Source organism: Oncorhynchus keta, chromosome 10 (genome assembly GCF_023373465.1).
Source record: "Oncorhynchus keta strain PuntledgeMale-10-30-2019 chromosome 10, Oket_V2, whole genome shotgun sequence".
NCBI classification, from domain to species: domain Eukaryota; kingdom Metazoa; phylum Chordata; class Actinopteri; order Salmoniformes; family Salmonidae; genus Oncorhynchus; species Oncorhynchus keta.
In genome coordinates this window covers 25,037,141-25,049,160 of record NC_068430.1, presented here as the reverse complement: position 1 = coordinate 25,049,160, position 12,020 = coordinate 25,037,141, and the positions used below count along the sequence as shown (strand labels likewise).

Sequence of the window (12,020 nt, the reverse complement as noted above, 5' to 3'; positions counted from 1 at the left end):
TAGCTAAAATGGGGAGAAGTCTGTCTATTATAAAGCGATGGTCTGCCTTCTTAACAACACTATCAACAAGGCAGGTCCTAGTTTTGTCGCACCTTGACTACTGTTCAGTCGTGTGGTCAGGTGCCACAAAAAAGGACTCAGGAAAATTGCAATTGGCTCAGAACAGGGCAGCACGGCTTGGATGTACACAGAGAGCTAATATTAATAATATAATATGCATAATATGCATGTCAATCTCTCCTGGCTGAAAGTGGAGGAGAGGTTGACTTCATCACTACTTTCATTTATGAGAGGTAGAATGCACAGAGCTGTCTGTCTAAACTACTGGCACACAGCTCGGACACCCATTCATACCCCACAAGACATGCCACGATGTCTCTTCACAGTCCCCATGTCCAGAACAGACTATGGGAGGCACACAGTGCTACATCGAGCCATGACTACACGGAACTCTATTCCACATCAAGTAACTGACGCAAGCAGTAAAATTAGATTTAAAAAAGAGATTAAAAACACCTTATGGAACAGTGTGGACTGTGAAGCAACACAAACATTGGCACACACACACACTATACATACATATGGATTTAGTACTGTAGATATGTGGTAGTGGTGGAGTAGGGGCCTGAGGGCACACAGTGTGTTGTGAAATCTATGAATGTATTGTAATGTTTTTAAACTTGTATAAACTGCCTTAATTTTGCTGGACCCCAGGAAGAGTAGCTGCTGTTTGGCAGCAGCTAATGGGGATCCATAATAAATACAAATACAAATACTGCTGGGCACACAAAATACACAGGGTGATTTACAGCCCAGGCCGCAGTTATGCTAACCCCGCACCCCACCCTTCACTTCCCCTCCTCTCTTTAATCACCCTCCCATTCCTCTTGCCATGCTAGACCCTCCCCCCTCACGCTTAACTACTTCTCCCACTCTCCCCAATCCTGAGCCCACTCCCCCCAATCAAGACCTCTGGCATAAAACTGCAACAGGTGGAGTGTGGGTGGTGGATTGTTATGGATGTCACCTGTGTTGCCACCGATGTCTGTGAGGGGAGAAGTGGGAGGAGGTAGGATGGGAGAGGAAGACTCAACAGGGTGTCTGTCCAAGTGGCAGGAAGTGGAGGAGACTATCCATCTATCGTCACGTCTCTTATTTGTCCTCTCTCTCTCTTAGGCTGGGACTAGTACAGCGAGTGGAAACATCCCACTGGTGCTGTTAGATGTGTGGAAGACTAGGGGCTTGACGGGGTAAGTATGGCCCATCACACGCTGCTGTTCTGGAGGAACCTGAGGACTAGGCTGGGGTAGCCTTCTGTACCTATGTACACATTTCAACAAGTGTCTCTGACTAGGTATCCCCTTTCTATTGTTGAAAGACTATGTTTAAAAAAAATCTTAAACCATTTCTCTTAGCCTGTACATTTTTTGGGACTTTGCATTATCTGATTTAAAGTCATACAGTTCTTTGCATAATCAGGTTTGCCTGCTGGTAGGAACACTAGTCAGGGGACATACATTCAGCACAGAAACCTGAAAAATGAGAATTAAGAGCTTTCCAAGAGACATAACTTTTCTGAATAGTCCTATTGATTAAGACATTAGTAGGGCCAACGGTAAGGTTTATGTGTGGAGCTGAATGTGTGATGTGTTTATGACATCTCCTAATGAAAAGGCCAGGTCAGGAGGGAATGATGGCCTGCCAGCCCTAAACCAAACAGCCCTGTGAATAATAGTCTGGTGTGTATGAGCAGCCATCATTTAGTTAAGATATACAGGCCCTGATGTTAATAGCAGATTTGGTTTGGGGTGGTGCCAAAAACAGTCTCTCGGGCACTATCAGAGATTGTTTGAGTAGGCTGCAGTAATGGAATCTAATCAGAGAGTGAAATTCTGTTGGGAAGAGGTTCTGATTCAACATTAACTGGCTGTTTAATAACCCCGGGGTAGTTCGTTAATCTCACTCCGCTGGGGAGAGAGAAGACCAGGGACGGGGTGGGCTTCAACACACTCTACTGGGGAGAGAGAAGACCAGGGACGGGGTGGGCTTCAACACACTCTGCTGGGGAGAGAGAAGACCAGGGACGGGGTGAGCTTCAACACACTCTGCTGGGGAGAGAGAAGACCAGGGACGGGGTGGGCTTCAACACACTCTGCTGGGGAGAGAGAAGACCAGGGACGGGGTGAGCTTCAACACACTCCACTGGGGAGAGAGAAGACCAGGGACGGGGTGGGCTTCAACACACTCCACTGGGGAGAGAGAAGACCAGGGACGGGGTGGGCTTCAACACACTCTACTGGGGAGAGAGAAGACCAGGGACGGGGTGGGTTTCAACACGCTCCACTGGGGAGAGAGAAGACCAGGGACGGGGTGGGCTGGGGAGAGAGAGACCAGGGACGGGGTGGGCTTCAACACACTCTGCTGGGGAGAGAGAAGACCAGGGACGGGGTGGGCTTCAACACACTCCACTGGGGAGAGAGAAAACCAGGGACGGGGTGGGCTTCAACACACTCTACTGGGGAGAGAGAAGACCAGGGACGGGGTGAGCTTCAACACACTCCACTGGGGAGAGAGAAGACCACGGACGGGGTGGGCTTCAACACACTCCACTTGGGAGAGAGAAGACCAGGGACGGGGTGGGCTTCAACACACTCCACTTGGGAGAGAGAAGACCAGGGACGGGGTGGGCTTCAACACACTCCACTTGGGAGAGAGAAGACCAGGGACGGGGTGAGCTTCAACACACTCCACTGGGGAGAGAGAAGACCAGGGACGGGGTGGGCTTCAACACACTCCGCTGGGGAGAGAGAAGACCAGGGACGGGGTGAGCTTCAACACACTCCACTGGGGAGAGAGAAGACCAGGGACGGGGTGGGCTTCAACACACTCTACTGGGGAGAGAGAAGACCAGGGACGGGGTGAGCTTCAACACACTCTGCTGGGGAGAGAGAAGACCAGGGACGGGGTGGGCTTCAACACACTCCACTGGGGAGAGAGAAGACCAGGGACGGGGTGGGCTTCAACACACTCTACTGGGGAGAGAGAAGACCAGGGACGGGGTGAGCTTCAACACACTCCACTGGGGAGAGAGAAGACCAGGGACGGGGTGGGCTTCAACACACTCCACTTGGGAGAGAGAAGACCAGGGACGGGGTGGGCTTCAACACACTCCACTTGGGAGAGAGAAGACCAGGGACGGGGTGGGCTTCAACACACTCCACTTGGGAGAGAGAAGACCAGGGACGGGGTGAGCTTCAACACACTCCACTGGGGAGAGAGAAGACCAGGGACGGGGTGGGCTTCAACACACTCCACTTGGGAGAGAGAAGACCAGGGACGGGGTGAGCTTCAACACACTCCACTGGGGAGAGAGAAGACCAGGGACGGGGTGGGCTTCAACACACTCCGCTGGGGAGAGAGAAGACCAGGGACGGGGTGAGCTTCAACACACTCCATTGGGGAGAGAGAAGACCAGGGACGGGGTGGGCTTCAACACACTCCACTGGGGAGAGAGAAGACCAGGGACGGGGTGAGCTTCAACACACTCCACTGGGGAGAGAGAAGACCAGGGACGGGGTGGGCTTCAACACACTCCACTTGGGAGAGAGAAGACCAGGGATGGGGTGGGCTTCAACACACTCCACTTGGGAGAGAGAAGACCAGGGACGGGGTTAGCTTCAACACACTCCACTGGGGAGAGAGAAGACCAGGGACGGGGTGGGCTTCAACACACTCCGCTGGGGAGAGAGAAGACCAGGGATGGGGTGAGCTTCAACACACTCCACTGGGGAGAGAGAAGACCAGGGACGGGGTGGGCTTCAACACACTCCACTGGGGAGAGAGAAGACCAGGGACGGGGTGAGCTTCAACACACTCCACTGGGGAGAGAGAAGACCAGGGACGGGGTGGGCTTCAACACACTCCGCTGGTGAGAGAGAAGACCAGGGACGGGGTGAGCTTCAACACACTCCACTGGGGAGAGAGAAGACCAGGGATGGGGTGGGCTTCAACACACTCCGCTGGGGAGAGAGAAGACCAGGGACGGGGTGGGCTTCAACACACTCCACTGGGGAGAGAGAAGACCAGGGACGGGGTGAGCTTCAACACACTCCACTGGGGAGAGAGAAGACCAGGGACGGGGTGGGCTTCAACACACTCCACTTGGGAGAGAGAAGACCAGGGACGGGGTGAGCTTCAACACACTCCACTGGGGAGAGAGAAGACCAGGGACGGGGTGGGCTTCAACACACTCCGCTGGTGAGAGAGAAGACCAGGGACGGGGTGAGCTTCAACACACTCCACTGGGGAGAGAGAAGACCAGGGATGGGGTGGGCTTCAACACACTCCGCTGGGGAGAGAGAAGATCAGGGACGGGGTGAGCTTCAACACACTCCGCTGGGGAGAGAGAAGACCAGGGACGGGGTGGGCTTCAACACACTCTGCTGGGGTGAGCTTCAACACACTCCGCTGGGGAGAGAGAAGACCAGGGACGGGGTGGGCTTCAACACACTCTGCTGGGGAGAGAGAAGACCAGGGACGGGGTGGGCTTCAACACACTCTGCTGGGGAGAGAGAAGACCAGGGACGGGGTGAGCTTCAACACACTCTGCTGGGGAGAGAGAAGACCAGGGAAGGGGTGGGCTTCAACACACTCCACTGGGGAGAGAGAAGACCAGGGACGGGGTGAGCTTCAACACACTCTGCTGGGGAGAGAAGACCAGGGACGGGGTGGGCTTCAACACACTCCACTGGGGAGAGAGAGACCAGGGACGGGGTGGGCTTCAACACACTCTACTGGGGAGAGAGAGACCAGGGATGGGGTGGGCTTCAACACACTCCACTGGGGAGAGAAGACCAGGGACGGGGTGGGCTTCAACACACTCCGCTGGTGAGAGAGAAGACCAGGGACGGGGTGAGCTTCAACACACTCCACTGGGGAGAAGACCAGGGATGGGGTGGGCTTCAACACACTCCGCTGGGGAGAGAAAGACCAGGGACGGGGTGGGCTTCAACACACTCCGCTGGGGAGAGAGAAGACCAATGGACGGGGTGAGCTTCAACACACTCCACTGGGGAGAGAGAAGACCAGGGACGGGGTGGGCTTCAACACACTCCACTGGGGAGAGAGAAGACCAGGGACGGGGTGAGCTTCAACACACTCCACTGGGGAGAGAGAAGACCAGGGACGGGGTGGGCTTCAACACACTCCGCTGGTGAGAGAGAAGACCAGGGACGGGGTGAGCTTCAACACACTCCACTGGGGAGAGAGAAGACCAGGGATGGGGAGGGCTTCAACACACTCCGCTGGGGAGAGAGAAGATCAGGGACGGGGTGAGCTTCAACACACTCCGCTGGGGAGAGAGAAGACCAGGGACGGGGTGGGCTTCAACACACTCTGCTGGGGTGAGCTTCAACACACTCCGCTGGGGAGAGAGAAGACCAGGGACGGGGTGGGCTTCAACACACTCTGCTGGGGAGAGAGAAGACCAGGGACGGGGTGGGCTTCAACACACTCTGCTGGGGAGAGAGAAGACCAGGGACGGGGTGAGCTTCAACACACTCTGCTGGGGAGAGAGAAGACCAGGGTCGGGGTGAGCTTCAACACACTCCGCTGGGGAGAGAGAAGACCAGGGACGGGGTGGGCTTCAACACACTCCACTGGGGAGAGAGAAGACCAGGGACGGGGTGGGCTTCAACACACTCCACTGGGGAGAGAGAAGACCAGGGACGGGGTGAGCTTCAACACACTCCACTGGGGAGAGAGAAGACCAGGGACGGGGTGGGCTTCAACACACTCCGCTGGTGAGAGAGAAGACCAGGGACGGGGTGAGCTTCAACACACTCCACTGGGGAGAGAGAAGACCAGGGATGGGGTGGGCTTCAACACACTCCGCTGGGGAGAGAGAAGATCAGGGACGGGGTGAGCTTCAACACACTCCGCTGGGGAGAGAGAAGACCAGGGACGGGGTGGGCTTCAACACACTCTGCTGGGGTGAGCTTCAACACACTCCGCTGGGGAGAGAGAAGACCAGGGACGGGGTGGGCTTCAACACACTCTGCTGGGGAGAGAGAAGACCAGGGACGGGGTGGGCTTCAACACACTCTGCTGGGGAGAGAGAAGACCAGGGACGGGGTGGGCTTCAACACACTCTACTGGGGAGAGAGAAGACCAGGGTCGGGGTGAGCTTCAACACACTCCGCTGGGGAGAGAGAAGACCAGGGACGGGGTGGGCTTCAACACACTCCACTGGGGAGAGAAGACCAGGGACGGGGTGGGCTTCAACACACTCCACTGGGGAGAGAGAAGACCAGGGACGGGGTGAGCTTCAACACACTCCACTGGGGAGAGAGAAGACCAGGGACGGGGTGGGCTTCAACACACTCCGCTGGTGAGAGAGAAGACCAGGGACGGGGTGAGCTTCAACACACTCCACTGGGGAGAGAGAAGACCAGGGATGGGGTGGGCTTCAACACACTCCGCTGGGGAGAGAGAAGATCAGGGACGGGGTGAGCTTCAACACACTCCGCTGGGGAGAGAGAAGACCAGGGACGGGGTGGGCTTCAACACACTCTGCTGGGGTGAGCTACAACACACTCCGCTGGGGAGAGAGAAGACCAGGGACGGGGTGGGCTTCAACACACTCCACTGGGGAGAGAGAAGACCAGGGACGGGGTGAGCTTCAACACACTCTGCTGGGGAGAGAGAAGACCAGGGACGGGGTGGGCTTCAACACACTCCACTGGGGAGGGACGGGGTGGGCTTCAACACACTCTACTGGGGAGAGAGAAGACCAGGGATGGGGTGGGCTTCAACACACTCCACTGGGGAGAGAGAAGACCAGGGACGGGGTGGGCTTCAACACACTCCGCTGGGGAGAGAGAAGACCAGGGACGGGGTGGGCTTCAACACACTCCACTGGGGAGAGAGAAGACCAGGGATGGGGTGGGCTTCAACACACTCCGCTGGGGAGAGAAGACCAGGGACGGGGTGGGCTTCAACACACTCCACTGGGGAGAGAGAAGACCAGGGACGGGGTGAGCTTCAACACACTCCACTGGGGAGAGAGAAGACCAGGGACGGGGTGGGCTTCAACACACTCCACTTGGGAGAGAGAGACCAGGGACGGGGTGAGCTTCAACACACTCCACTGGGGAGAGAGAGACCAGGGACGGGGTGGGCTTCAACACACTCCGCTGGTGAGAGAGAAGACCAGGGACGGGGTGAGCTTCAACACACTCCACTGGGGAGAGAGAAGACCAGGGATGGGGAGGGCTTCAACACACTCCGCTGGGGAGAGAGAAGATCAGGGACGGGGTGAGCTTCAACACACTCCGCTGGGGAGAGAGAAGACCAGGGACGGGGTGGGCTTCAACACACTCTGCTGGGGTGAGCTTCAACACACTCCGCTGGGGAGAGAGAAGACCAGGGACGGGGTGGGCTTCAACACACTCTGCTGGGGAGAGAGAAGACCAGGGACGGGGTGGGCTTCAACACACTCTGCTGGGGAGAGAGAAGACCAGGGACGGGGTGAGCTTCAACACACTCTGCTGGGGAGAGAGAAGACCAGGGACGGGGTGGGCTTCAACACACTCTACTGGGGAGAGAGAAGACCAGGGTCGGGGTGAGCTTCAACACACTCTGCTGGGGAGAGAGAAGACCAGGGACGGGGTGGGCTTCAACACACTCCACTGGGGAGAGAGAAGACCAGGGACGGGGTGGGCTTCAACACACTCTACTGGGGAGAGAGAAGACCAGGGATGGGGTGGGCTTCAACACACTCCACTTGGGAGAGAGAAGACCAGGGACGGGGTGAGCTTCAACACACTCCACTGGGGAGAGAGAAGACCAGGGACGGGGTGGGCTTCAACACACTCCGCTGGGGAGAGAGAAGACCAGGGACGGGGTGAGCTTCAACACACTCCACTGGGGAGAGAGAAGACCAGGGACGGGGTGGGCTTCAACACACTCCACTGGGGAGAGAGAAGACCAGGGACGGGGTGAGCTTCAACACACTCCACTGGGGAGAGAGAAGACCAGGGACGGGGTGGGCTTCAACACACTCCGCTGGTGAGAGAGAAGACCAGGGACGGGGTGAGCTTCAACACACTCCACTGGGGAGAGAGAAGACCAGGGATGGGGTGGGCTTCAACACACTCCGCTGGGGAGAGAGAAGATCAGGGACGGGGTGAGCTTCAACACACTCCGCTGGGGAGAGAGAAGACCAGGGACGGGGTGGGCTTCAACACACTCTGCTGGGGTGAGCTTCAACACACTCCGCTGGGGAGAGAGAAGACCAGGGACGGGGTGGGCTTCAACACACTCCACTGGGGAGAGAGAAGACCAGGGACGGGGTGAGCTTCAACACACTCTGCTGGGGAGAGAGAAGACCAGGGACGGGGTGGGCTTCAACACACTCCACTGGGGAGAGAGAAGACCAGGGACGGGGTGAGCTTCAACACACTCCACTGGGGAGAGAGAAGACCAGGGATGGGGTGGGCTTCAACACACTCCGCTGGGGAGAGAGAAGATCAGGGACGGGGTGAGCTTCAACACACTCCGCTGGGGAGAGAGAAGACCAGGGACGGGGTGGGCTTCAACACACTCTGCTGGGGTGAGCTTCAACACACTCCGCTGGGGAGAGAGACCAGGGACGGGGTGGGCTTCAACACACTCTGCTGGGGAGAGAAAGACCAGGGACGGGGTGGGCTTCAACACACTCTGCTGGGGAGAGAGAAGACTGGGACGGGGTGGGCTTCAACACACTCTACTGGGGAGAGAAGACCAGGGACGGGGTGAGCTTCAACACACTCCGCTGGGGAGAGAGAAGACCAGGGACGGGGTGGGCTTCAACACACTCCACTGGGGAGAGAGAAGACCAGGGACGGGGTGGGCTTCAACACACTCCACTGGGGAGAGAGAAGACCAGGGAAACACACTCCACTGGGGAGAGAGAAGACCAGGGACGGGGTGGGCTTCAACACACTCCGCTGGTGAGAGAGAAGACCAGGGACGGGGTGAGCTTCAACACACTCCACTGGGGAGAGAGAAGACCAGGGATGGGGTGGGCTTCAACACACTCCGCTGGGGAGAGAGAAGATCAGGGACGGGGTGAGCTTCAACACACTCCGCTGGGGAGAGAGAAGACCAGGGACGGGGTGGGCTTCAACACACTCTGCTGGGGTGAGCTACAACACACTCCGCTGGGGAGAGAGAAGACCAGGGACGGGGTGGGCTTCAACACACTCCACTGGGGAGAGAGAAGACCAGGGACGGGGTGAGCTTCAACACACTCTGCTGGGGAGAGAGAAGACCAGGGACGGGGTGGGCTTCAACACACTCCACTGGGGAGAGAGACGACCAGGGACGGGGTGGGCTTCAACACACTCTACTGGGGAGAGAGAAGACCAGGGATGGGGTGGGCTTCAACACACTCCACTGGGGAGAGAGAAGACCAGGGACGGGGTGGGCTTCAACACACTCCGCTGGGGAGAGAGAAGACCAGGGACTTCAACTTCAACACACTCCACTGGGGAGAGAGAAGACCAGGGACCAGGGGTGGGCTTCAACACACTCCACTGGGGAGAGAGAAGACCAGGGACGGGGTGAGCTTCAACACACTCCACTGGGGAGAGAGAAGACCAGGGACGGGGTGGGCTTCAACACACTCCACTGGGGAGAGAAGACCAGGGACGGGGTGAGCTTCAACACACTCCACTGGGGAGAGAGAAGACCAGGGACGGGGTGGGCTTCAACACACTCCGCTGGTGAGAGAGAAGACCAGGGACTTCAACACACTCCACTGGGGAGAGAGAAGACCAGGGATGGGGAGGGCTTCAACACACTCCGCTGGGGAGAGAAAGATCAGGGACTGGGGAGCTTCAACACACTCCGAGAAGACCAGGGACGGGGGCTTCAACACACTCTGCTGGGGTGAGCTTCAACACACTCCGCTGGGGAGAGAGAAGACCAGGGACGGGGTGGGCTTCAACACACTCTGCTGGGGAGAGAGAAGACCAGGGACGGGGTGGGCTTCAACACACTCTGCTGGGGAGAGAGAAGACCAGGGACGGGGTGAGCTTCAACACACTCTGCTGGGGAGAGAGAAGACCAGGGACGGGGTGGGCTTCAACACACTCTACTGGGGAGAGAGAAGACCAGGGACGGGGTGAGCTTCAACACACTCTGCTGGGGAGAGAGAAGACCAGGGACGGGGTGGGCTTCAACACACTCCACTGGGGAGAGAGAAGACCAGGGACGGGGTGGGCTTCAACACACTCTACTGGGGAGAGAGAAGACCAGGGATGGGGTGGGCTTCAACACACTCCACTTGGGAGAGAGAAGACCAGGGACGGGGTGAGCTTCAACACACTCCACTGGGGAGAGAGAAGACCAGGGACGGGGTGGGCTTCAACACACTCCGCTGGGGAGAGAAAGACCAGGGACGGGGTGAGCTTCAACACACTCCACTGGGGAGAGAAGACCAGGGACGGGGTGGGCTTCCAGGGACACACTCCACTGGGGAGAGAAGACCAGGGACGGGGTGAGCTTCAACACACTCCACTGGGGAGAGAGAAGACCAGGGACGGGGTGGGCTTCAACACACTCCGCTGGGGAGAGAAGACCAGGGACGGGGTGGCTTCAACACACTCCACTGGGGAGAGAAGACCAGGGATGGGGTGGGCTTCAACACACTCCGCTGGGGAGAGAGAAGACCAGGGACGGGGTGGCTTCAACACACTCCGCTGGGGAGAGAGAAGACCAGGGACGGGGTGGGCTTCAACACACTCTGCTGGGGTGAGCTTCAACACACTCCACTGGGGAGAGAAGGGACGGGGTGGGCTTCAACACACTCCACTGGGGAGAGAGAAGACCAGGGACGGGGTGGGCTTCAACACACTCCACTGGGGACGGGGTGGGCTTCAGGGGAGAGAAGACCAGGGACGGGGTGGGCTTCAACACACTCTACTGGGGAGAGAGAAGACCAGGGACGGGGTGGGCTTCAACACACTCCACTGGGAGAGAGAAGACCAGGGACGGGGTGAGCTTCAACACACTCCACTGGGGAGAGAGAAGACCAGGGACGGGGTGGGCTTCAACACACTCCGCTGGGGAGAGAGAAGACCAGGGACGGGGTGGGCTTCAACACACTCCACTGGGGAGAGAGAAGACCAGGGACGGGGTGGGCTTCAACACACTCCACTGGGGAGAGAGAAGACCAGGGACGGGGTGAGCTTCAACACACTCCACTGGGGAGAGAGAAGACCAGGGACGGGGTGGGCTTCAACACACTCCGGCTGGGGAGAGAAGACCAGGGACGGGGTGGGCTTCAACACACTCCACTGGGGAGAGAGAAGACCAGGGACGGGGTGGGCTTCAACACACTCCACTGGGGAGAGAGAAGACCAGGGACGGGGTGGGCTTCAACACACTCCACTGGGGAGAGAGAAGACCAGGGACGGGGTGGGCTTCAACACACTCCACTGGGGAGAGAGAAGACCAGGGACGGGGTGGGCTTCAACACACTCCACTGGGGAGAGAGAAGACCAGGGACGGGGTGGGCTTCAACACACTCCACTGGGGAGAGAAAGACCAGGGACGGGGTGAGGCTTCAACACACTCCACTGGGGAGAGAAGGCTGGGGGAGAGAGAAGACCAGGGACGGGGTGGGCTTCAACACACTCCACTGGGGAGAGAGAAGACCAGGGACGGGGTGGGCTTCAACACACTCCACTGGGGAGAGAGAGACCACTGGGGAGAGAGAAGACCAGGGACGGGGTGGGCTTCAACACACTCCACTGGGGAGAGAGAAGACCAGGGACGGGGTGGGCTTCAACACACTGCTGGGGAGAGAGAAGACCAGGGACGGGGTGAGCTTCAACACACTCCACTGGGGAGAGAGAAGACCAGGGACGGGGTGGGCTTCAACACACTCCACTGGGGAGAGAGAAGACCAGGGACGGGGTGGGCTTCAACACACTCCACTGGGGAGAGAGAAGACCAGGGACGGGGTGGGCTTCAAC

The 12,020-nt window shown here is 58.2% G+C and overlaps 1 protein-coding gene across 1 annotated transcript in view; it reads left to right on the top strand.

Annotated features, from left to right (window-relative positions):
* slc25a26 (solute carrier family 25 member 26) overlaps positions 1-12,020 on the top strand; it is a 93,635-nt gene that overhangs the window by 77,466 nt on the left and 4,149 nt on the right. The window contains exon 9 of the mRNA XM_035777493.2: positions 1,177-1,250. Coding sequence (XP_035633386.1) covers positions 1,177-1,250 — 74 coding nt within the window. The remainder of the gene's footprint in view (positions 1-1,176; positions 1,251-12,020) is intronic.